Source organism: Podarcis erhardii (genome assembly GCF_964252035.2).
Source record: "Podarcis erhardii genome assembly, chromosome: 2".
NCBI lineage: Eukaryota > Metazoa > Chordata > Lepidosauria > Squamata > Lacertidae > Podarcis > Podarcis erhardii.
Genome location: NC_138498.1, coordinates 46,005,211 through 46,032,590, shown reverse-complemented (window position 1 = coordinate 46,032,590; position 27,380 = coordinate 46,005,211). Strand labels below are relative to the sequence as shown.

At 41.4% G+C, this 27,380-nt stretch overlaps 1 protein-coding gene across 6 annotated transcripts in view; it reads right to left on the bottom strand.

Moving 5' to 3' along the window:
- GABRA1 (gamma-aminobutyric acid type A receptor subunit alpha1) overlaps window positions 1–12,672 on the bottom strand; it is a 37,905-nt gene extending 25,233 nt beyond the window's left edge. Inside the window, exons 1-4 of one of the 6 annotated variants that reach the window (XM_081851623.1) lie at window positions 12,578–12,672; window positions 11,815–12,091; window positions 9,470–9,563; window positions 4,123–4,238 (exon numbers count right to left, since the gene is read on the bottom strand). In XM_081851623.1, coding sequence (XP_081707749.1) covers window positions 4,123–4,238; window positions 9,470–9,543 — 190 coding nt within the window. In that variant the 5' untranslated portion in view covers window positions 9,544–9,563; window positions 11,815–12,091; window positions 12,578–12,672. Of the gene's footprint in view, window positions 1–4,122; window positions 4,239–9,469; window positions 9,564–10,482; window positions 10,867–11,004; window positions 11,084–11,247; window positions 11,362–11,670; window positions 11,766–11,814; window positions 12,330–12,577 lie in introns of those variants that run through there. The other 5 variants (XM_081851624.1, XM_081851625.1, XM_081851626.1 and 2 more) reach the window with 5 other exon arrangements.
- Window positions 12,673–27,380: the final 14,708 nt, after the last annotated feature.

The window sequence follows — 27,380 nt, the reverse complement described above, 5'->3', positions numbered from 1 at the left end:
TGTGTTCTGCTAAACATCTCAGGATAACTTCTTTAATTGATGGACAATCAATCGATACAAGTGATATACTATTACTTATGCCACTAATCTAAATGTCAATAAGTGCCATTATCTCTGTTTAAAAATAAAGCTGTTGCAAGTGGTGAGTTGGTCTTGCCAAAGAATCTAATCTTCATCCTATCTCCTCAATCTTTACCTGAGCTATTTAAGTTTTCTATTTTGGAGCACTTGTTTAAGGATAAATAATAACTCAAAGATGGAAGGTGTTCATTCTAATCTACAAATACATGCTGTTTACTTAAAAGGTTGGGGGGGGGACTTGGTTGCCTAAGAGATAATTATTGGACCTAGCTATCCGAACTGATGGATTCTACTTGAACAAGAGGATACAAATTCAGTTCCGTATGAAAATAGAATTTGAATTGGATCAAGGGTCAAAACTCCACTGAGTGTATCATTGCACATGTAATAGGAATTGTCTTCAAAAACAACCCCACACATATACAGAGCTATACATTTGAAACTCTATAGAGCCTTGACTAATCCATCTCCATCTCATGCTGGCCAAGGAAAATGGGAATAGAATATATTTATACTGCAATCTTCAGAAGCCATGCTGCCAAAAGACAGGATAAGAATGTTTGTTCATCGTGTGTGTGTTCCTGCCAAAGGATGCAGCACCTGCAGCTACCTGATTTTGAGAAACCTAAACGATAGGGGTATCAGAGAACTCTGAAAACTTTAGATCTGGGGGATCCAGCTCCTCTCCCACCCAAACACATCAGTTTGGGGACAGACCCAAACTGTCTTGGGTCTTGACTGAAATGAGCTTGGATTGTGGCCTTAGACATCTCCAGGTTCCATATCATGTTGAAAATGTGGTTAAAGGCATGATTTTATGTTATTTTATCTTTATCCACATAAATAATGCTGTTTTAAAGATTGCACCTTTCTCAGATATCCTACAAGGCACATTTGACTCTCACCAGTTGCACTGCAACAGTTTTTTAGCTGTTAATGGCCACCAACCCAATGGCTATAGTATAGCCAGTGATGTGGTCACAATGTACACACAGGCCCTGAAAATGTCTTCCATAACACAGAGTTCCTGGGTTTTATAGATAATACTTTTTGGGAAGCTGTTCCTTTGAATCGGTAGCAACAGTTTTATTAGACAGACACCAGTAAAATGTGCTGTTTCTCAAAGTTACATGCTTGATGGCTTGATTCAAATGTTTTATTGACAAATCCCAGAACTTTCTCTATCAGAAAAGAAACGAGTTCACACTGGGGACATATTTAAGTGCCATGTTAACAAACTACTGCAAACTACCACTGTTGTTGGCTATGCCAATGCATATGTTGAAAATGGGGCCGCTGATCTGTGCTACAGCTTGTCGTGATTATACGTGATCATGAATGAAATCAATTTTCAAAATTTAATTAGTTCTTTTTCTCTTGGTCTCATGGCTATATGCAGGAGTTAAACCTTATGTCTTGGTGCGGGGGGGGAAGAGGTGGTCAGAAGAAAAAAGGCACTTTAATGCAGAAAATATTTCAGAATAAAGGAGATAGCCTTGGACTAAGTATGCTGCAACTAGCGACTGGCACTGCATAGATAATCTACCTGGATTCATCCTGCTTCCGTCCAATTCACAGGTTATGGATGGCATTCCCAAGCCTCCCTTTAATCTCCACTCACAGCAGCTTGAATACCCCTGAATCATTTTTAATAATTGATTTAAATTGCATCAAATTATCCCTTCGCCTAATCAGAAAAGGCATTACCACTAATTCATGTATTATTCTTAAATGAGATCCATCCAGCTTTACTTGTATAGTATGTTCGGCGAGAACCATTGCAGTTGACTAAAACCTACTATTGTATTAATCAAGGATCAAGAAATATTTATTTCTGGGCTAATCCTTGAGTTTACATGAAAGTAGAGGAAATAGCAGCACAGGAAGTAGGCAGAATGATTCCTCATTTTTTTTTTTTATAGATAGCTTCCAAAATTAAATTCAACGTCCTCAGTGCAGAACAATCCATTTTCTTCAGTTCTTCATAATCTATGAACAATATATACTCAACAAAGCCAAAGTTTAAAGACAATCATTGCTAAATTCAATGCCATTATAATAAAGACTTTATTCAGCATCTACAGGGGAATCTGATAAAAGTAACAGATAACCGGGGTGGGGAGTGGGGGAGGCACTGAATAACTGGTTAGATGATAGATTGCGCATGTTTGTGTTTTCTGTGTGGCAAATGAATGCTTCTTTGAGGGTTGTTGAAATTAAATATGACAAGTGGAAAAACATTTCATTTTCTATGAAACGTACATACCTGATAGCTGAACATTTTTTCATCATTTTATGCTTAGTAGATGGTTTGGGATCAAAAGAAATGATATGTGCACAGATGAGAGAACTATACATACAGCTGATTTTTCTTTTTTCTTTTAGCTTTCTGTTTTTGCTGCAGCAATTCCAGCTGCTGAAGAGACAACGTACCATCTGATTCAAGCAAACATGCCGGGTTGAATCCGGACATCCTTTGCATGAATACAAGGGTTCCTTCCGTACAAAGGGGCTGAGACTCAACAGAGTCTCCCGCTGGATTAAACAAGGGTGAGTGAAGTTTTGCTGATTCCCTCTGCAAACCCGCCCCCCCCCCCCTGCTTCCCATACTGTTCTAGAAAGGGTCTAACCCTCCAGAGCAGCTTCTCAGAGGGCATGGGATGGAGTCTTCAGGAGAAAAGAGGAGTCAGCAAAAATTGCCTGCCATCCTTCCTCCAGAGGTAGAGCCCTATGAGTGGGTTTTCATTTTTGGTTATGGATCCAAGACATTGTCTCTATGACAGCAAGAACTCCTGAAGGAGAAATAGAAGTCAAAGTTCTGCTCAATTCTCTGACACATCCACACACATGTGTTCTTTGGATCTCGGTAATTATCTTAATGGTCATGTCCTTGGAAGTTCATAAGATTTTGAAAGTTATTTGACAAATATTAGATACAAGTTGATGCATCAAATAAAAAACCATTAGGAACAACATTGAGCATACTATATCTTTAGTGCCTAGACATATCACCAGCACATCTTAAGCTGTCCCTTCCTGTTGTAGCCCCCTGTTCACACCCACCCACACCCGAAAAGAGTGCTCCTGGATGCTGAAAGCAGTCTTTGCTGTAAAGTGAGGAACTACAATCAGATGTAGAAATTGGGACAGTCTCCCACATAAATTGTGGTAGACTGCAGCATCAGAGAACTCTTAAGAAGAAAATATTTTTGAATACATTCTAAAAAATCCTAGAGCAGCATTATATGTTAATAATACAAGAAATACAGTCGACGTTAGGTTTAAAGATGCTCTTTTTTGCCATTATTATTTTTTAAAAAAATTGTGATGTGATTACTTTCCTAATTATGTCACAGTTCATATTTCACATTTTCAGGACTGTGTAAAAAGGCTGATTTTGGCTCTGAAGTCAACTGTTAGAACTGATCAGGCAGTCCTTAACCCACTTCTGCCAACAGGGTTAGCGTCTCAATCACAAGACACATTTATATGATAGTATGCCCCATTGTCATTAGTGGGAATTACTTACAAACAAATATGATCACCACTGCTACCTTCAGTCTAACTGTGTTCAATCTGGGAGCAAAGTATAAATCTGATTTAATGGGAATGATTTGGTCTTTAAAGATTTAATACAGCATCAGTCATGGAAGATGAGACTTTCATTTACTTTGATTCAGATATTTACTGCCCAACCCAATGGAAGTGAATCCCATTATATTCAATGGGATTTGCTCTTAAGTAAATGTGCCTAGATTTGTGACCTTAATCAATGTTATGAGAGGATCCGGGAGCGGGGAGGGGAACAGACTTTTTTCATCTTTTGGATCATGGAATTTGGCTGCATATTAAGAAGTGTTTATATGACCACAAGAGAGGATTTAGCAAGGGAATGTTGTTGGATGGATCAGTTTTCAATACCTCTTCGTTAATTTTATCAGTTTACAAACATATAAGGTAATATGATTACATTTTCAAAGAGCAAAAGGAACAATCATTTTAGGCAATTTTGTTCGTAAAGTCAATCAAGATAACACACACCTCCCAATCCGGGTCTCAGGCGGTTATCGTAACCATCAAGCAAGCGGTCCAGAATTCGAGTGAATATTGTTGTGTTGTCCTTAATTTCATCTTGTAAGGAAGTTGACTGTCCATAGCTAGGGAGGAAAACACTGCTGTTAACATTATACACCATTAATCCACCAACAAACCTACAAAATCATAATTCTGAAATCTGCTTAATCTTGCTTATACTGATTTATAGATGCAAAATCTCTTCCATCATGCCAGATTGTAGTAGCATTATAGGATACTTTCTCCTGCATGCTTTCTTTTTAAAGAATGCATAGTCATTGGACAGCTTAGAGCAATACACAGGGATGCCTAGAAATGGATAATAAATTAGACAAAAGAGGCCCCACAAAAAATGTTGTGATGTGGGGTGCTTCTGTTCAAGATTTCAGACCCTTTATTCCATTCATTGACCTCCCACTGCGACAGTTTCCCTCTTCCCTCTGTCCTGCAATAGTAACTCACCAACTGAGCATGGGGGGAGGGGAGGCTCACACATTTGTGCCTGATCCTGTTATATTACATTCTTTAATTTCTCTTTAATGTCTATGACATTAAAGCTCTCTCTTCCATCCCTGGAGACATTTTAAAATAACTTCTCAGTTTGAACCAGGAAGATACAGATATAGACATATTCCCTTGCTCACTCGCTCGACTGTCTATTCCTCTCTCTCTCTCATGTAGTAACTCAACCTTTAGTTCCTGGCTGGGGGGGGGGGGGTCCTGCAAACATTTAGTACCTGCGGAACCTCACGGTTGCCCAAAGTTTGCCAATACTTCTCTTTTGTGCAGTGGTGGTGGTGCAGAGGCAGCTTTGGCTATATACTGTATGCTTCCGTATATAAAAGTACAGGGAGACTCCAATTGGTATCAGTAAAATCTATATACTGTATATAGATTTTGATCCTTTATTTATTTCTACTTTCCAGTCTAGGGATTTAAGAGTGTAAAATAGTGTGTTTTCCTTAAATCCCCTCCCTCAAAAAATCAGTTTATGAAAGCTTACCTTTAAAAAAGTACATAAATCATCTAAATATGCTAACAGAAGTAAACTGCAATCCTAACCCCACTAATCTGGGATTCAGCACCATTGTACTCAATGGTGCTTCCTTCTGAGTAGACTTGGTATGGATTGCACTGAGAGCTAATAATCAACAACCCGTTGCTAAACATTTTCCCTTAGAAATACGTGGCAGTGGTTTCAACAAAGTATGTTTCGAATTGCAGCCAATGATATCTCCATGTAGCACAGCCTTGTTTGCATCCCTGTAAACTGGTTGGCACCATCATAAAAGGTGTAGTCATTTCTAATTTTTCTTTACTAAAATGAAAACCCATTTACACCTTCTAAATTTTATTGACGTCTTTGCTTTTGTTTTAGGAAAATAAACCTGGAGACATACCTAAATCGTTGCTTAGCAAACAGGAAATTACATTTTGAGATAGCAGGGACGTTTCCCCTTCTCTCTCCTAGATTTCATACCTCCTGCCTAAATGATAAATAAACATCTGCACCCAATATACCTGACAGCAGGGCTGTTCAGGCATCCTGGCAATTGCAGGGATATGGCTTTATGGTTCATGCAGCAGGTCTTTAGATCCAGCTGCTGAAATTAGCTACGAATATCAACTGGAAAGCTAATGTGTTAGCATGGTAGTACAGCTCCCTTTTTACCAGAATGCAGTTTTGATATATATAAATGCTGGTAGCAGTTGGTTTCCATGGATTTGCCACGGCCACGAGCTAAGTTCTGTCCTCTTCTTCAAACACCTGAAGTTCTTGTCATTAAGAAAGTGCTCCCCTTTCTGCACTTTCAAGTACAAGCCATACTGTTTTCTCCTAATCATCTATCATGGTTGTCTAAGAGCCAAATCTTGGAGTCCTTCTTCTGCCCTTTAACTGGGAAAGATCCTATTTGCAAAGTGGGCCATTTGCCAGTGTAAACTCAGCAGGACTTAGCCCTTGAACCCCAAGCTACTTTCCTCTTGATCACTTTGTCACATACATTATTACTGAATCAGCCTTTTTTGGGTATCTGATGTGAGGTAATGAACAAAAATCTTTGCTCCAAAAAGTCCTCGGAACTGTACCTCTTCATGAATGTTAACAAAGGGGATAAATGTTTTATAAGGTACAATTATACTGATCATCTTTTCCCATAAACTGTCATTGAGGTGGGCAATATGCAATATTAAGCTAGTGTTACTCTTCCTAAATGTGAATATGAGATTTTTGTACAACTAACAAGCAGATATATGGGAAAGAGCTAGTTTGTAGTACCTTTTTATGAGCAGAAAAATTCAGCTATAGCTCTTTCAAATGTCGCCCCCCCCCCCGCCCCCAATAAAAGATTTCAAATTGAAACAGTGCTCCTTCAAACTACCGGTTAAAAATGCACATAAGCAAACACAGAGTGTGTTTAATTACAATTAATTTGATTCTGTATGAGAAATGTTGCTGCTGCTGCTGCTGTTGTTAGAATATACTGCCCTATACCCGAAGGTCTCAGGGCAGTTCATAGAATAAAATCAGAATATAAAACCACAAAGTACATAATCAGCTCACTAGAGGTGTAATATAATTCCTATCCTAAGTACACCTTTGCAAACTGATGGATTTTTATTAAATTCCCTGTTATTATTTTTAAACATCAAAGGGGGGGTTCTTTTCTTTTCTTTTTTTGCTACTCATAAGGAACAAGAGTGTACTACCCTATATAGTTTGTTAAGGGCCACCTGCCACATTCCAGATAAGACGGGTCTCTGCATTGCCTTCATACGCTAATTGCATCTTTCCTGTAGCATCTGAAGGTCATTTGCACTTTTGGAGACACAATATCAACATGTCCCCAAGAGCTGTATCTGGTAAAGACTTCCTGACACGTGTTTGCCATGTGGTTTTCAGACGTACCAAAGCCTTTCAAGTACAATGTGGTCAAACTCCTGCAGAAATGCAGTGGCCCATTTTTTCATTGGAAGTGGAAGCAAGAAGCGTCCTGATGCCTAATTATTGTACTACATTTTCCATAATCAGCAGGATCTTCAGTGTGTTTCTCCTGGTCACGTGCCATTAATCTAAATGCCAACACAATTCTCTGAAGAAAGACCAGATGGACACGACTCTTAGGAACCAAGCTGTTCTTCAATGCCTATATCAGAATGAAGGTGGGTAAGAGCAATGGGTGAAATCTGAAATGTATAGGCCTTGTTATGTCCCATTGAAACCAATGGGGTTTATGTGAACAGTGATTGGTTTAAGCAACATTAATTTCAATGGGCAATCCAGTTGGTGTGCTTTACTACACAGCCCTATATATGTCCGTTCAGAAGCGGGTCCTGTTGAGTTCAGTGGACCACCCTCCCAGGAAATTGGGTATAGAACTGCAGCCTTAGTATGCTCAATTATATTCTAGAATTTGTTCATCATTGAAAATGTACTGATAAATGCATGCATATGTTTATGAGAGATAAAGATCAAAGTGACATACTACTGGCAACATTGTGAAGATACAATTGATAATACCTATTTCCTGAACATGATGCTTTTAAAGACATCAACTTAGAAGTCTTGCTATTTTTTTCAGATAAACACTCCGTTGAGCAGTTGTCTCCTTCTGAATAGGCCTCTATATAATGCGAACACAAGCCCCTTTCTCCACCATCATAAAACAAAACATTAGAAATGTGAAATTTACAGTGTTTCCTACCATTTCTCTTTACACAATCCACCAGTCCTCCTTCTTTTTCTTTTTTTTTTAAAAAGCCCAACCTCTCACAAGCATTGGCAATGCCATTTATAAACACAACTGTCGGATTACAAATTTGTGACCCTGCCTTCCATTTGGCTGGCCCTCTTTGTGTTATTGATCTCTAAACAGCCATAAGACAAACCTGTGCAAGGATTTTATCTATGAAATTAAGGGGGGGGGGGTGTTCAGTGTATTTTGAACATCTTGAAGGAAAATGTCAGTGACTGTGTTTGTGGTTCCATACTAAACAACTGTATAATAAAACACTGTGCACTGACTCCATCTACAGGTCATTATAATAGTGACACCTCATAAAATTTTTCAAAAGCAGGCAAATGCATCTTGATTCCCAATTCCAAATCCACAATTCCAGTGAAACATACACATCAGCACATGATAAAGAGAAAATGGCCAAAACCGAGGAAGATATCCACGGGTCAAAGTTCTCCCGTTCCCCTTTCCTTTAGGAAACCAGTGTTTTTGTTCCTTCATCACTCATCAGCTGTGCGAAATAGAGCTGTACACATCTTTTGCTTCTATATTTATTTTATTGTCCTGTAATTTTAGAATAAATGCTGAAGCTAAATTCGAAAATCCTCTGCCCCAACTCATTACACAAACACACATTTACACCGTTACCTGGGAATGATTTATATAATGCTGCTGAATAAAGGGAAGGGAGTTATGGGGAACAATTCTGTACCTATAATTTGTTATCCAGAATGAAAACGTATTTCCAATGATATATTCAGTATATGCATTACTGATAGAGGTGATTCTTATATGTACATTTCAAAGTCTAAGAATTCTCCCCATCCCCCATTCAGTATGTTTGAAGTGTATTTCACATTCTATTGATGTTAGTGACCAATTTCCCATGTCTAATAATGCAATTAGATTGCATCCTTCTCATGCATGGTGTGAAACCATACCCAAAATTTCAAATCCACAACTACAATATTTAGGCACAATTGTTCACATTTTTTAAACCCAGTGTATTTTAGCAGCACAAACCTATGAACCTCTACTCAGAAGTTAATCCTATTGAGTTCAATGGAACTCACTTCCAGAAAGTGAAGATGGGCTCAAACTCAGTATTATAGAGCAACTACTTAACAAGTAAGGTCCAGTCCTAGAGTCTGCAGTCCTGCTAATTTCAGTGAAAACAGACAATGAAGAAATCTCTGTATAAATTGCTAAAACAAAGCTGTGGTTTCCCCTCTGCGCAGAATAAATGGTTGCAAAAATTATCTGTGCAAAGGCCTATCTAATTTTAGCTGCATTTAAATCATTAATCTAACCTTAGGGTGGGTAAAGTAGTCTTGCTGAACTCTTTTTTGAAGAGCAATTGCATTAAAAGATGTTATGCAAACAAACTGTAGTTTTCTTTCAATCTTCTCGTATTTTGACTTAGCTGGGATTTGAGCAGGATTAACTTCCCCCACATACAATTAGTAGTAGCCCAGTACATGTGCTGCTTCTTTCTTATTCTTTTGATGCAACCAATAGAAAAAGAGTTCCATACTTATATTAATGAATTTTTTAAAAAAAAAAAACTCTTTCCCCACCTTTGTCCAGTTAGTGTGCTCATAAGGAGAACCCAGGCCCAAAGGCGGTCACAGAGAAGATGCATCCTCTTCATGGTAGATTACAGATGTTCAGCTGAAAACAAAATAAAAACACAAGTCAACATTTCTTACTTGGGAAAACTGCTTGAAGACACAACAGGTCTAGAAGAACTTTGGATGGTTCGCCTTGAAGTCAAGCAGTGATATCACAATGGTGCACCATTTAGAGAAAAAGAAAATGGCCCCATCCATAGTACATCTAATAATTTCTAGACACTCCAGAGGCTGGGCTCTTCATTTAGTTCCATCTGATCTACCTGGTGCTTAAAGTGCTCTGGCACTCCAAAAAAAAAAAAAAAGTATTCTCATTAAGTTCTACTACTTTTGAGTGCTTTATCTGTGATTCTTTCTGCTGGCAACATAAAATAACCAGAAAGAATTTAAATATTATTTTAGTTTTAATGAGTGAGAAAGTGTCCCTTGACTGTCTCATTCAGTGCTGAGGGAAAGGGTGTCCCCTGAGGTCATGGAGATTCACAGGAGGTCCTGTGGTGAGAACTTTCTTCTGGAGGGATCTCCATGCCTGCCTTCTTTGCTACCAAGCAATTTTAGCAGCAGGATAATGTCTTTTCCCCCAGGATTGCATTGCTGGCCATGCACATTGATGCTTCCATCAATCTAAAGGGCATGCACCATAATCAAATCATGTGCTGATGACTGCATGCAGGTTGTCTTCTCCAAAATCGCTCTCTCTCTCCATTGTTGTTGTTGTTAGGACACCCATGTTACAAAAGTCTCCATTCACCCCCCACCTCACGACTAAGCCCAACCCAGTTTCAATTAATGTGCAAAGAGAGAGTCTGCCCCACTTCTTCTGTTCCCCCATCCACCCCAGTCTCAAACTATAGATTATATTTCTGGAAGCAGCCTGGTCTGTTTAGGCAAATACTGTTGCTGCCTTCCTCTTAGTCTGTGTCTAGTGCTGGAATACACTTCACTTGCATTGTTCTTACCCAAGATTTTTCTCCTCTCCTCTCCTGCACTTGGACTGACTAGACTATTGGAAAGCAATGGAACCGAGGAGCCGAATTTCAGGCAACACGACCCTATCAACACAAGACGGCATGGAGAGGAGAGGCAGCGTAACAGAAGAGCTGTGTTTGGCGCGTGAGGAAAGCTGAAAGCTAAACGGCGAGGAAGGGTGCAATAGATGGGGGGCCCTCTCCAAATGGACAGTCGTGGCAAGGCAGTGACAGAGAGAGACCCTCACGGCAGGAGGATGCTTAGAGAATCGCGCTGCTCCCCCTGCAAAAACGAGGGTGGCATCTCCAGTCTCCAGGTGAAACAAAACGAATGAAATCCACCCAGAACATCGTCTCCCTTTCAGCAATAACTTTTGCACTCTTCCTCAGCCCGAGCAATCTTGCAAATGCCAGCCGGTGCCAGTGCTCTTCCCTCGCCCTCCGCCCCCCCCCACGCAATAAATAAATAAAGGCATCGATAAAGAAAGTCACCAAATCATTAGAAATAATTGCCTGTGGATGCAGCCTGTGGAAAGGGGACACACACACTCCAAGTGCCAAAAGAGAAAAATGCCTTCTCTTCCTCCCATTCACTCCCTATTTCTCTCCTCTTTCTCCCCCTCCCCTTCCCACCACCATTATTTTTTTCTCTTTTAATAGTTCAAAATGAAAGAGCAAAAGCATGGGGGGGGGAGATACCCCCACACCCGGTCTTCCATGTTAGGCACATCCGTTAAAACCCACATCCAATAATACCGAGAGGCATTTTCCGGAAGACCTCGGCTCCGCGGTCTTGCCTGCTTCTCTAATGCCTGTGGTGGAGACTTGTGGTGTGTGGGGATTGTTGTGGGGGCTTTTCCCCCCCTTGCCGGTATAGCAACTTTATATCCTCCCTCCCTCTCTCCGGGAGAAAGCCACTCTCCTCACCACCCTCCCCACCACCTGCAAAATGCAAGCCATTCTTGTTGCTGTTTTGCTAGCAGATCGCTTCCCAATGATCTCTCTCTCCCCCCACCCCCATCTCCATCGCCTCTCCTTCTCCCCCCTCCACAAACCCGCTTATCAATTGCCCATCGATCGCTGCGGAATTTCAACCTGGGTAGGGGGTGGGGGTGGGGTGGGTGGGGGGGAGACGAGGGGGAGAGAGAGAGAGATCCGCGAATCGTGCCCACCAGGTACCTGCTAGGAGAGCAGCCAGCGCAGCCAGTCCCCTCCATCCACGGAATGCTCTTCCCGGGAAAAGCAGGCGGGTGGGGAGGGTGGGGGCAGCTAACGGAGCTGCTCAGCAGATGCTCAGGCAAAAGGGAAGAAAGGCACCGTTACCTGGAGACCCCACCGAGGTGCTGGCAAAGTCCGGGAGAATCGCCTGGGAGAATCGCCCAAGATGCCGCGGCTGCTGCTGCTGGCAGGAGAGAGGGCGCCTGGGAGCTGCGAAGAACCGGCTGCTCCGCTCACTCATTTAGGCGCTCTCAGCCATCATGGACTCTGCCGCTGCCGCCGCCGCCGCCGCCGCTGTTGCTGCTGCCGCCGCCGCCGCCGCCGCTTTGCTCTCCGATTTCCAACACCCAAATTCCCTTTCCCGGGGATCCAGATCGCAGCTCTACAACAAAAAGCGTTGCTCTTTACCAAGACAGTAGTAGTACGTCCCGGGGTAAACCGGATGTGAAATAGGCTGTGACTTCATGCCAGGCAGATTTTATTTTAGAAAGGAAGGTGGTACCAAGCTCTCAGCTAGAGACCAATCCGCCCATTTTTTTTTATTTTTTTTTTTAATATGCAGCACAGTTTAACTTCCAGCTCTCTCGCTCTCTCTCTCTCGCTCTCTAATCCCTTTCTCTCTGGCTGCACACTCAAATCCTTTCTACAATCTGCAGCGCGATTATTATTATTATTGGGGGTGGTTGGAGGGAGGAGGGAGGGGGGATATTTTTAGGACCGGAGGGAGGGGGTGGGAGAGCGACGCTTTGCAAGCTCCGGACAAGATGCAATTGACCAAGCAGTCTATTTTGAAAGCCGGTGCGGTTTATTAAATAAATATTTTTTTTCAAAGTTTTTTTAAAAATAAAAAATAAAAAAAATCACCCACCCTCTCCGATCTGCCTTTCTTGTTATTCAATCTTTTGATCAAATATTCAGTCGGTTCATACATATGAATGAAGGGGAAGTGGGGATCGTTAAAAGATGCCTCTCCCTCTCGTTCCTGTGCATACCCATCGCCTGTATATTATTAGGAAGGCTGAACAGAGCGATCTTATATATATAGCCAGAGATAGGATGTGTTGCTAACTGAAGGAAGGAAGCACGTAGAAAAAGAAGCCGCCCAAGCCGGGTTTCTCGGCACACCTTGAGGCAACTGATAATTGGGAGGCGACATATTTGTCTAAAGTGATCTTTCTTGGGATGACAAGGCGAAGCGGAGCTTTAAAGGGGATAGGTTGTTGTTATTATTATTATTATCATCCCGCCACGTTTGGACAGTTCAGCGTGTGCGTGCATAAGAGTGAGTGTGTGTGTGAGTGTGTGTGCCTACGCGCATGCCAGTCCTCTTTCTGAATGAACAATTTACTTGCCTTTGCCAAATGATGCAGGAAAGCGATTCTTTAATATCACTTTGAATAAAAGTCCCCTCTCCTGCCAAACAGGCTTTCAATGTCATTGCCTGTTCAAGGATGCATCTGTCACTGCCCAGCAGAATAATAACATCAGGTGGCCAATAAGACACAGTAATACCCTATTAAATACTGGTCTTTTCTCTGCACTCACGCACGCTTTCCCATAGATATATCACCCCCTTTTCCTCCCCCCTACTTTCCCTTACTACCTAGCTGTGGTATTCAGCGTCAGATTTTATGAATGGATATATGTTTCTAGAAGCAAGGTACAACAGATGTAATGCAGTCGAAGGATATTGCTCAACAGCCCTCACTTTCAAGACCGGTGGGAGCTCTCCATGGTACTGGAACGTTTGGGAACATGGTCCACAGAGTAGCGTTCTTGTATGCTATACTGCAAAACCATTCTGCCATGCTGGTCTTTGCTTTTCTTGTGGTGGCTTATCATGTGAGCATGACATCCCTTAACAGTTTATTATGGGCGGAGATGGCGGGATGCCCCTGAAATGAATTTGATACTGATGTGTGACAATATTGAAATGCATCTGTGTGAGAGAGCAAGAAAGTCATATAGACTGCCCCTTCAGGAAGTTTGTTTACCATTTGATAGAGACTGCAATGTGGGAATCAGATTCATCTGGTACACCATCTAAAACTGTGAGTTTCAGATTGAGTTGATTGGGCACATATAGCCATGAAAAACAAACACGAGTACCTCATAAATTATGAAGGTTTTTTGTTTTGTTTTGTTTTTAAAAATGGCACTTCCCTTTTAAGACACAAGAAAGTGGGAACCCAAACTTTCTCACTGAAAATTCCATTTCCCCATCCAGAGAGTTAGTAAAGGTAAAGGTACCCCTGCCCATACAGGCCAGTCGTGTCCGACTCTAGGGCTGTGCACCCATCTCACTTAAGAGGCCAGGGGCCAGCGCTGTCCGGAGACACTTCCGGGTCATGTGGCCAGCGTGACGAACTGCTCTGGCGAGCCAGCACCAGCGCAGCACACGGAAACGCCGTTTACCTTCCCGCTATAAAGCGGTACCTATTTATCTACTTGCACTTAAGGGTGTTTTCGAACTGCTAGGTGGGCAGGAGCTGGGATCGAAAGACGGGAGCTCACCCCGCAGCGGGGATTCGAACCACCGACCATACGATCAGCAAGTCCTAGGCACTGAGGTTTTACCCACAGCGCCACCCGCGTCCCATCCAGAGAGTTAGTCACTGGCTATCTCCCCATTGATTTCCATGGAACTGATGGAAGATACCCAGGCACTAAGTTCAGTAGGACCTACACCTAAGAATGCATCATAGAAATGCAGCTTTGCTTTCTCTCTGAATTGGACCTCACATATATTTACACTAAACACCCACATTTGACACTTTAGTGTGTCTTGGCTAATTACCAAGTATGTACGGATTTTCAAGCTATCTCATAACAAGGAGCCCATTGTACATTGTATTTAGCCCATATTTATGAACATGGACACACAGCATGAAAATATAGGCAGTGAGATGAAAACACATATTGTCATGTTGTGAAGAAAATATAATCTTTTTTAAAAAAACAAAAAACAACCTGCCTGTGCATACATAAGAAGAGTATATGACACCCTATTGCTAGGGATTAAAAAGGAAAATCAACCATCATATGGGCCTTTTTCTTTTCTGTACTTCATCTATCAAGCTTGATATATATTGGCCTGTGGTCCAGGCATGCATGTTCTGCATGCACACCCACTTGATTTTTTTTCTTTGTTTTTTTCCCCATGTTGTATTTCAAGCAGCTAATTTCAAAACTCCTTCAATGTGCATCCAGTTGAGGACGTCTCCAATTTTATCGCACTCTAAGAGAACCCACATCAAATGTCCACACTGCTTTTTGTTTCAAATGTGGGAGGTGGGTTCAGTATGGTAAGGGTATTCTGTGAGGCCAGCTACTTGAAACATAATTATGAAAAATAATTCAGGAATGCATGCATCACCCATTTGAACATGAGCTTTACATACCTATAAAATTAATGCCCAGTTGCATATATCTCCTCAGTGTCTCAGTGTTGGTCTCTTGGTGGTGACCTTTTCAAAATACCAAACATGTGCAGCCTAAATACACAAGGTGGATTTTTCATTAACTGCTTGCCCAATGTGGAGATCTCTTTCTCCAGAAGTCTAAGATATAGCTCTCTATTTGCTTATAGCGACAATGGATAAGGATGGATAAGGATGACATTCTTGTAGCTCTATCTTTAAGCTACCATAGTCTTAAAATTAAAAATGTTAGTTTGATATTTCATGTAACCTGAAACGGTGAGAGTAGGTTTACAGTGTACTTTCTTTGCATCACATTTTTCTGACTGAATTAGGGCTTCAGCTGTGCAGTCTTGGTTGTTTCTTGGTTTGTTTATGTAAAAAATAGTATGTACAATTACTTGAAAGTAAATCCTGAATTACTGAATTAAGTGGACCTAAACACAGAGCCTAGGACTTGCCGATCAGAAGGTCGGCAGTTTGAATTCCCGCAATGAGGTGAGCTCCCGTTGCTCGGTCCCTGCTCCTGCTAACCTAGCAGTTCAAAAGCATGTCAAGTGCAAGTAGATAAATAGAGCATAAATAGGTACCACTCCGGCGGGAAGGTAAACAGCATTTCCATGCACTGCTCTGGTTCTCCAGAAGCAGCTTAGTCATGCTGTCCACATGACCCAAAAGCTGTACGCCGGCTCCCTCAGCCAGTAAAGTGAGATGAGCGCCGCAAGTCATCTGCGACTGGACTTAACGGTCGGGGTCCCTTTACTTTTAACATATGAGCAAACAAGCATATGATTGCCTGATATCGCCCCCCAAAAAACCCTCTCTTTACTACTAGTCACCAGTTCATTCCAGGTGCCGGTGTCTAGATTATGTTGTTTTGCTTTGTTTATTTTGATATTGGAGCAGGAGAACACCACAAGAAATCATTTCTAAAGAGGTCAATAATAGCATAGTTTCAGGAAATTAAACATTCTCTGTACTACTGAATTAATGTCTAATTCACACACATACACTTTGGTAATTCTGCCATAGACTTCAAAAGCACATGGCTAGCACTCACAGTGAGTGGCAAATGTTATGTAGTCTATATGTAGCCATCATGTAACACCCCATTACCTTATTCCAACATAAATGAGATTTTCTGGAAAGCATTGCAACTCTTAGTTAAACATACAAATACTGCAGAAATAGAAGCTTGGGGATTAGGCTAGAGAACTCTTTTTTGTCTGTTGACTGAAACCCATCACAGTCTTGGTCAACCTTACAGGGGCTTCATGTCAGTGGTGGGTGAATGGACATAAAAGGTAAAGGACCTCTGGACAGCTAAGTCCAATCAAAGGCAACTATGGGGTGTGGCGCTCATCACACTTTTCAGGCTGAGGGAGCCAGTGTTTGTCCACAGATAGTACGTTCCTGCCCCAGCGGTACCTATTTATCTACTTGCACTGGCATGCTTTCAAACTGCTAGGTTGGCAGAAGCTGGGACAGAGCAACAGGAGCTCACTCCATCATGCAGATTTGAACAACAGATGTGAATCTTACTTTTGTGTCGTAGGCTACATTCCACTCATGCAAAAGTCAGAGCTTTTTACACCTCATTACGCCACCCAAGCAAGCAACAAGCATAAACACATTTCACATACACCCTCTAGGCTGACAAAGGCTGGTGGATGCGGCCTGGGGAGGGACAGATCTTGGGAAGAGTCCCAAGGTCAAGCTAGAGAGTGCTGCATTCAGTTCACAGGCCTGACGTTCCTCACCACCTCTGCTCTAAGGGATGCCTTCGTGGCCTTGGCCTCCTTTAGGAATTTGTTCATATGTGAAAAGAGCACACACCATCAGCTCAATTAAATTACCATACTTTCCATGAAAAGCAAGTGGGAAGGAGAAAGATATAGGAAAAGCCATAGTTCAGTGGCAGACATGCTTTCATGACACAAGCTGAGACCATTGGCTTGGGCAGCAGGCACAGGGAAGCAATGGATTAGCAACTCCTCTCCTACCCCTCATTTGCTTGCCTTATTATCTGCCCAGCCTGACCCTGACCCTATTGCTGGTACTGACCATCCACTCAACTAGCAAGGCTCTCCATTGCTCACTCCACCTCCTTCCTGCCTCACTCCTGAGGTCCTTCCTCAGATGAGGCTTTCTGGGCAATGTGGTTGGGACAGTGCCTCTGCCTGCATGGCCATTTGCCACGGTGACTAAAAATGCTTTTTAAACTGTGTGTGCATGTGTGTGTGTGTGTGTGTGTGTGTGTGTGTGTGTGTGTGTGTGTGTGTTTGAAGTTGTTTGGTGCTTCCTAGATTGAAAGGCAGATAGGTGGAAAGTCTATTGCAATGAACAAAGCACCTAAAGGGGAAAAAGTAAGCATGTAGCAGGCAAAACAGCAACAGAAAGAGGAGTGTGGTGGCCCTGGGAACTGCTCAGGTGGCACAATCTGTTGAACTGGCCCATGTGTCAGATCATACGTTTGCCTGCAGGGAGCCCCAGGCTCATTTCATGGCACCTAAAGTTGGGGCTTGGAAAGGCTGCTGTGCTGTCTGAAACCCTGGTGTGTAGACAATACTCAGATGGCCCAGTGCTCTGACTCAGAATAAAGCAGCTTTCTATATTTCATATGATAATTAAACTTGGAGCAATAAATTAACAAACATCTTTTTTCCTTCAGCTTTAACCATGAAATATTTGCAAAGAAATAAAAGAATGAAGTGCAGCACTTTATTGCTTTATTCTTCCCTTCAGTCAAATAATCATCCTAATAAATTCAAATCAAATGGGTCACACGTAATTTTAAAATTAAGCGCAGAGTAGAAGTGCAGTTGCCAGAAATTGAAACAAAGTGAATAGGTGACATGTACGCTATTAGAGGGGCCTGGATGGTGAATATGACTGGCTGGCAATAGGGAACCTTCTTGCAGGCATGGAATAAAGGCAAGTGAGTCAGCTGGAGGAGGGCGGGGAATGAAGTACCACTAAATCACCCCAGCACAAAAAGTGAGTTGGTTGCCAGAGGAGGAAACTCCCTCTTCCATGCCAAGCAGAGGAATACAGTGGGCTGCTAGAGGAGGGGCAGAACCAGCCCTGAATGCTAGTACAATTCTTTTTCTTTTTGCAAGCTAGTAACTTTTATGGGCTTATTTACAAGGCAGGCGTTTTATTAAAACTGTCAGTGTTGCACCAGACATGTGGTGAGCTAAGATCTGGTTATACTATAAAGCATCAGGAGATCATCACACAACAAGGGCAGCTGCTCTAAAATACTGAGCCAAACCACATTTCCCCAGGGTAGGATTGTGGGACTGCTCATTCCCACACAAACTCAAGCACACCACTTACCTCCAAAGGGAGGTGGGAGGTTGGCATTGGCATTGTGCTTTTTTTCTGGCACCAGGTTGTTTTTATTTATTTATTTCTGGCCTCTTTGTATCGATTTCAGTAAATGACGAAACCACACTAAACATGTTGATATACAGATAAACTATCCAGAGTGAGGATTCAAATGGTACATACCAAATACAGAAGCATAACGCGGAGTTTATTAAACAGTGTCCCTCAGAGATTACTTAGGAGTAATGTGTGCCTGCCACATTGGAATCTGAGACACAGGAAAAATGCATTAGTGTTCTCCCTTATTAATACATACTCATGCTTCAAATTTTGTAGCTGATTTATTGTGGTTTTGGTTTATTGCTCCTCAGAGTGTGTTGCTTTTGTTTTTATTCCAAAATACACCATTGGGACCAACCAAAATGGCACAAAAGTGTGACGAGCTTTTGAGTTCCCCAGAGCTCTTCATTAGGGAAGCTGTTACATGAAGCAGGTGGTAAGGGGACAAGGAAAAAGAGGGGAGGAAAGCATAAGCATTAGGCTGATATTCTAGCCATGAGTTCAGCTTGTAGATTCCATTCCAATATAGAGATCGGAAGCTAAATGATTCCCTCCCTGGTGCTACAGACATCTTGCTACACATCTAGGATTCTGGGATGAAGAACCAGTGGCTCCTCCCACCCCAATCCCTGAGAATTTAATATTTTGTTGCTATTTGGAATCACTAAATGAATTGCAACTAAATGTACGAATTACACCAACTGAAATATATAGGGCTGTATTCAACACTGCACACAGAGAGTTCTCTTTCTTTTCCTCTTCCCATGCTCTCAAAATCTGCTGCACTAGCAAGACAGGCGTGTTTAATATTACCCATGAATATTTCCCATCCTGGAAATGTTTGTTATTTATATCTGTCTGTCTGTCTGTCTGTCTGTCTGTCTGTCTCCTGCCCTGCCTCTCAAAAGAGCCTAGAGTAGCAATCACACAAGTGATAAAAACAATGTCTTATAAATATCTTAAAACTGTTCCAGAACAGATGCAGACTGGGAAACATCTCTTCTCAAATGGCTTGTTGGAAGAGAAAGGTCTTCAATAGGTGCCTAGAAGGCAACAGGGACAGTGCCTGTCTAATATCAAACAGGAGGGAATTCCAAAGACTTCAGCTTGGATTCTCCCATTCTTATCCCTGATAAAGATGCCCAAGGCCGATCCAATCCCATAACCAGGCCTGAATCCAATTTGAAATGTGTCACAAACCAATGGATCCAGACTGGGCTTTTTCAGGAGTCCTTGGACGGTGGTCTCAGTTGCTCCAAAATCTGCCAGGATCCAAGTCTTTTGTGTGAAATGGGTTACAGATTTGGCTTATTAGCATCAGGCATACCTCTTCATGGTTTGGACTGCAGAGCAAGACAGCTGGAGAGTGGCACATGCAATCAGTGGGATGCTCAGTATTTAGTGTTCTCTTCGAGCATCATGCCAATAGCACTGTGCTTCATCATCTGCACCAACTTTGTATGCTGGTACAGGGGAGGATTTGGACAAAGCAGACAGCCACACTTCATATTGCAATTACTATGCTGCAATAGGTTTGTCAGAAAAGTATGAACCTGATAGGCTCCATTTAGTAGCTCCCCTTGCTCCCTTTTTCTCTCCAGGGAATTTGTTCTTTTAATCTTTCTCCTTCTTCCCCAAGGAATGTGTAAGTATGAAGAGAAGTGTGGCTACAGCTGTTTTCAAGGGTCTTATTTATACACTTGTCAAAAGAGCGCAATAACTATTTCAGACACAAAACAATTCACCATCAAGGAAAATCGGATGTGACCAGGGTTTTCATACCTTCTTTATTTAGCTATTATGTAAGCATACCCCAAAAATATTCTGCAATCCTTTGCTAAAATATTACCCCTGTTCCATTTTAATGTGAGGTATATGGGCTTTCTATTTGGATAGATATGTCCACCAGCCTAACACAATGTGTGTTTTATGAATGCTGAAACAGCTCGTTGTAGATCAAACACCCAAATGATGATATAAATCCCAGAGTAATTCTGCACACTCCGTACATGGCTGTCATAGTTGTTGATGTGACTGGAGTTTTAACCGCTCCTAATCATGACACAGAGACAATGTTTACATTATATCAGGGGAGTCCTCACATTCCATCTTTCTTTTCAAAGTCACCTTTCTCATGAAATAATCCCTGTGGAATTCAGCAGGGCAAATGCAAAGCTGCCTAGTCTTTTTCCCCCCCTTTTATGGTTAAATTTTAATTCAAGTACATAAAAGAGCTCACTAAATCAAAAAAATTAATTGGTATTTGTAGGATGATGATATGTCACATTTATATTGGTGTTACTGTTCTCCCACTGCAGATGTGGGAGCCAATGCTGACAGATAGTGACCCCCACCATGAGTTCATAGTAGATGCAAGATCTGAAATAGGAACTCTCCAGATGACCACTTAGTCTCAGGGCCCATGAATGGGAAATCTGTATTTTTGCAGAAGGAAAGAAATGAAAGAGGTGAAGACAGTAGTAATGATATCCGGTTAAAAACAATTCAGATTACCATTTGGATATTTATTACTATTCCATGAAAATCACAATATGTGCTATATCAGAATGAAGGCTTTGAACATAGCCAAAGAAATGTTTTTTATTGTTTTTAACCTCTCTTGCAATTCATCCTGAGCTTTGACCTGCCTGACCTTCTTCCTGCAACTGTTGGCTTCTCATGAATACTTTTCCTTCATGGTTTCCCCTTTCTCCCATGTCTTATACATGCCCTTCTTAAATCTCAGCTCATCTGTAAGCTTTTTATGCAGTCACACTAGTTTCCTTAGACGCCTCCTACTTTTCTTTCTTGTTGAATTTGTCTAAATTTGTGCCCTCAGCATTTTACTTTAAGAAACTTCCATCCATCTTGGACTCCCTTCTCTTTAAGTATTTCTGACCATGGGGTCTCACTCAGTAGTTCCTTAAGCTTTTTGAAATCAGCCTTCTTATAATCCAGAGTGCATGTTAGACAACACTCATCTTTCCCATGCCTCTGTATAATGAAACCCAAGAAGATATAAACATTTCCTCTCAAGGCTCCCAATACTTCCATGTTGTTGATCAGTTCCTCCCTGTTGGTGAGGACCAGGTCCAAGATAAATGATCCCCTTGTTTCTTCTTCCACCTTCTGGGAAATGAAATTGTCAGTGAGACAATGGAAGAATTTATTGGACCTTCTATTCTCTGCAGAATTTGAGTTCTAGCAGATATTGGAGCAGTTGAAGTCTCCCATGACTACTATCTCTCACCTTTTTGAATGTTTGGTAATCTGCGTCATCCAAGTCTTCAGACTAGCTTGGAGGTCTATAGCAGACACCTAAAGCTGTAATTTTAATATATTTCTATGTATGGATAAAAAAGCATGATATGGCTATGCACTAAATCTGAGGCTTAGTTCATAAAGCAGCATTTGTTCCAGCAGTAGTAAGAAACCAAATGCTTAATCACATTATACAGAATTATAGTACCATAAATTTCTGTGCTGAATGGCTGGTGCCAATGGCCATATGACTGCATGATTGATGCTACATACATTGAATAAAGACAGTGACATGCTCCAGCCTCTGAAATATAACAAACAACTCTGTTTTCCTTCACATGCCAAATCAGATACATAATGAGCATTGTCAGGAAGATGAGACTGATACAAATTACAACTCATGGGTTAGCGATCCACCATGTGCATACAGATAAAACAAATTAGCACATGAAACAACAACATTTAAAACATTAGAGACTATATCATGAGTCTAGTGATCTGGCAGATGGTAACTAGAGGTGGTCTATTCTTGGCCTTCTTTTTCTGATGTAAAAAGAAAAAGTGGAGGCTCAACAGGAGAAATAAAAGTCACTCTTATAAAGGCATTAGGTATAATTTTTAAAAACAGAAACATTGAGCCTGCATTCAGATGGCACTTTACTTGATCTTTCCAATGTTTCCTTAACTGTTAATTTTAGCATCTTTTGTAATCTATCACATGATGTAAAATATACTTCTAGTGCATTCTAATAGACATTTCATGCTCATTTATTTCTGGTATTAATTGTTTACTGAAAAATCCATTTGCAACCCTGGAAGACCATAATGTAACGGGAGTTCTGCTCACATAATGAAATTTCGGGCGGTATTTTGGCATACTGCCCAGTGAATCATGGGAGAAACAGAAGCATACATGCCTGGTGAGGTTGGGGGAGTTGCAACATGTCCAGTGACGTTCATTGTTGTGTCACACCCCACCCACTGGTGCAAATGAAATGTATTGCTACATGGCAGCGTATCAATCAAAAAGCCACAGCTCCATAATGCAACAGGTACTGTAGTGTAAAAGGAACACTGGAAATCAGGACAGAAGTGCCAGCATTCTAACCAGTAAAACTAACGCGATGAATCACCCACCTGAATGCAGACTTATTGAAACAGCAACAATAATAATTGTGTTTCCCCAAATTCCCCACTCCTGTGAATTGTGATGTTGAATATCCTCCACATATTATCAGCCCTACTAGAATGTATATTACTTGCATTTGCCACACAAAAATATCAGATGTTCATATTTGGTATCTAACTATTGATATTTCCAGTATATGGCCACTAACATGACATTCATTGAAGAGACATTTTATATTTGTCAGGATGTTTTACTACTCTTTCACTTTGGAAGTGGAAAAGTCATACAAATCAACTTCAAATAGATGGGAAAAAATACACTGTAATATTTGGAAATATTTAAATATGCATGAAATGACAAATGTAATAAACCTCACTGGACAAGTAGAGAATCTCAGGCCACAGTTTTTTGCTAATCAAATCACATATATGGATCCATAAGTTGTCTGGCACAAACATCTATTAAGCCTGGTAATGGAAATGTACTTGTTCTATCACTTTATAATTATATGATTAAAATAGTTCTTGGCCTCAGTAGACATGCAGTGCAGTAGGACTAGACACGACGACAGACAAGTATGCCTTCCTTTTGATTTGCACCCCTGTTGCATTCTAATAAGTGCTTCAAAGTGAAGTTTGTTCAGTATTTTAGGGGGGAAATGACCACTTGGGGCAGAAAGCAGAGCTGGGGTTTGTTGAAAAGGGCAGAACTATGCAACCCTTTAAATAGTAGACTTTTTAGCTGCAATGCGAAGTACTTTATGTATTCCAGACTTCACATACGGAGCACTGAAACCGTTTTTTCCCCAGGTGATACATTACACAAGTCCCCTTGTCATCTTTGCCAGACCACTTGTGACCATGGACAGAGCCGGTCCTACCATTAGACAGAGTGAGTCAGCCACCTCAGGTGGAAGCTGGGGGCAGGGAGCAGCAAAAAGGTATTGGAGGTCAAAGCTGTATGTGCCACAAGGCCTGCCTATGACCTGCGCTCATGTGCAGTGTAGGATGCTGTCCATCACCAGTACTAATGTAAGATTCAGCTGCCAGTCTAGTCGACTTCTGTGCATGTAATGAGATGGATACCACTTTATCCTTTTTTTCAAGCAGCAAAGTATCTTGGGGCAATCCTGTATGGGAAGTCACTCTGCGAGTCTGGAAAAGTCTGTTTGTAACCTACCACACAGGATTGTTGTAAAGATAGAAGGGAAGGGTAACTGTATGTGCTGCCTTCAGTGCTTTGGAAGAAAGATGGAATATTAATATTTTAAAGTCAGTACTGAAAATGCTGAAATTAAAATAAGCTTTTCATTTGTCCTCTTTCCTAAACATCTGACCAAAGGCTTACTCCTGGTAGTAGGGTCCTAACATGGATTTTCATAATTATAAAAATTATCTGGCATTCAGATGATGCCACTAAATCTTCATTGCATTTAAAATGGCAGTTGGATTCTTTTCCAGAGTGAGAATGCATTGGCCAGATATTATGACTAACTGTCTGTCTTGGATCATTTACATTAACTGGCTTTTTAGTACTTTAATAATGCATCTGTCTGAAGGTACGAGCTTTATAGTTGTCAGCCAAAGGTTTTGTAAGACCTTTTCCGTCATCTGTAATATCAAAAGAAGAGAAAATATGGACACCGTTCCAAGCAATTGTGATTCTGCCATCAATTCCCATCATGGCATGCATCCTACTTAAAATTAAAGAAAGCCAACTTCTCATGTCCTTTGCATATCACAAAAAATTGCATAATAAATTTACAATAATATCTACAACACATGGTTCATTATTAGGGGTCAATTTATAAGTTCTTGGTTCATGAATTGGTTTAAACAAAAACAAAGGGGAAACAGAACGAAACAGAGAAAGGACTAGGAAAACAGGTAGGATAAGATGCCTTTAAAAGCAGCCCTAATCCTAGTCCTATGTTAAATGACTGGGGTGTAGAGGAGGGCAATCTCTTCCTCTATAGATCACAAGTGGTCTTGTAAGAAGGGCTTTTTGAGAGCTGATAGGGGAGGGGTATGTCTAGTTTACATGCAGCGGAAAACCTGAGTCACAGTATATGTGTGGAGACCACTCACACTGATGATGCATAGAAACTGTTTTCTGACACTGCTGGTAGCATATTTAAATTCACTTGGCAGTCTAAGCACATGAGCTCGTATTTGAAAAAGGTTTACTGCTGAAGGTTATACTGTGCTTTTTCAACAAACCATAAATCTGCAGCCGGTTAAGGCTCCTGGACAATAAAACAGGAGGCAAATCTGGTAGGCATGGTCCACTGAAAAAAAGGTAAATGTTGTTGTTTTTTAATGAACAAATTAGCTGAATATGGCTTGCTCGGTTTTGTTAATGAAGGTTGTACAGAAGAGAATTTTTACTGCAGTCCTTTTTACTCTATGCTGACTTTGCCAAATCTCTCCCTTCCTTCCCTTCCCTTCCCCACCCCATCAGCCTTTTTTACCACTTTTTGAGCATGAGCAAAAGCCTGCACTGTAACAGTTTCAATTTTCTGAATATCATGGGAGAACATCAAATAACTTGGACAATCAAAGGGATGTTTGATGTTTCGAGCAGACACCATGAGAATGGTCTTAGCAGAGATAAATCCGTTAAGCTTATTCGGGCAAAATAATCAAGCTGATCTTGCATGTGCCCAAAAGGGGCTTCTAATGAAATCTCTAGAAATTGTATTTTGCCCCTTTACATAAAAGCCCAATTCCCAACCCTGCCAAGCCAATACATTTTAACTGATCTACAGCCTGATCCTTAATGCATGGCTCAGCTGTTTGACTTCAACAGCTCTCATTTCCAAATAATGCAGAGCTAGAATGGCACTATTCCAATGCGAAGGACCATTTCTATATTATGGCTCCTCTCCCACGGAATGCCAGCATGTGGCAGAGGCTCCTGGGCCATGTTCTGGGATGATTGCTCAGGGCTTATGCTGCCCAGGATTTGGTGCACTGGCCAATATTTAGAAGTCTGATTTTGGAGGATAGCTGTGTTTGGTTCACATGCTGTTTTAGAAATTGGAGAGGTTTACCTTTAAGTGCTAAGCTGAATTGTATTTCAGTGCCTTTTCCTACTGGGAATCATGACATTTAGCCCCCATGATCCCTGGAGAAAAATGAAGCTCGTGTTACGATTATTATTATTATTATTATTATTAATAATAATAATAATAATTGAATTTATATACTGCCCTACACCTGGAGATCTCAGGGCGATTTACGTAAAAAGATCACAGTATATAAAATAAAAGCAATAACCCAATAATACCCCCCCCCCAAAAAAGCCACATTTTAAAAGGGTATGGGACATTGATCAGGTCAAACCAAAGGCTTGGTTAAAAAGGAATGTTTTTGCCTAGCGCCTAAAGGTGCCAGGTGAACTTCCCTGGGGAGAGCATTCCACAGATGGGGAGCCACCCTCCGGACCTCTCGAGGAGGCAGCACATGAAGGAGGCCTCAGAAGACGATTTCAGGGTCTGGGTAAGTTCATATGGAATGAAGATGGAAGCATCTTTGCTTCTCATACAGTCAAGGGAAGAGGAGAGCCAGGCAAGTCTCCCCAGTGTGAGAGCCAGCGTGGTGTAGTGGTTAAGAGCGGTAGACTCATAATCTGGTGAACCGGGTTCGATTCCCTGCTCCTCCACATGCAGCTGCTGGGTGATCATGGACTGGTCACACTTCTCTGAAGTCTCTCAGCCCCACTCACCTCACAGAGCGTTTGTTGTGGGGGAGGAAGGGAAAGGAGAATGTTAGCCACTTTGAGACTCCTTTGGGTAGTGATAAAGTGGGATATCAAATCCAAACTCTTCTTCCCCTGCCATATCTACTGGTGTACGTGTGTTTGTGTCCAGATGCTTTATTAGAGACAGGAATGTTTTGCATGCGACAGAAGGAATAAGACCTTTCTGAGGAGTTTCAAGCATCCATATAGAATACTTGATAGGGCCAAGATTCATGGGGGGGGGCAAGCACAAGGTCATTTGTCCATCCCTGCACAGGTACAACCTACTTTTCCTACCTATTTTCCAGACCCCATCATCATTACTATTATTATTATATCACCTTCCACATTAATATCTCAAGGCAATGTTCAAAACACAATGAAAACAACAAAAATACAGTTTCAAACAATGCAAAGGATAGCAAAATCTATTTTTTTAAAAAAACCAAATGGGCACCCATGGCAGAGACCTTTTCAACCAGCTGCGAAAGCTTGGCAGAACAAAAACATCTTCCACTGTTTCTGGAAAGTGCAGATAGTGGGTTTCTGTTGCATCTGGAGAGGAATGATGCTTCACTATGTCTGTCCTTAGTCTGCTAATTCTGCCTTCCTATCTGCTTTCTTCAGTCGTGAATATGCCTCCTGAAATTTTTGCGCCCATTCCACTGGGACTCTTAACTTGAGCACCCTGCACTTCTGGCTGCTCAGGTGGCAGTGCTAAATACAGATGT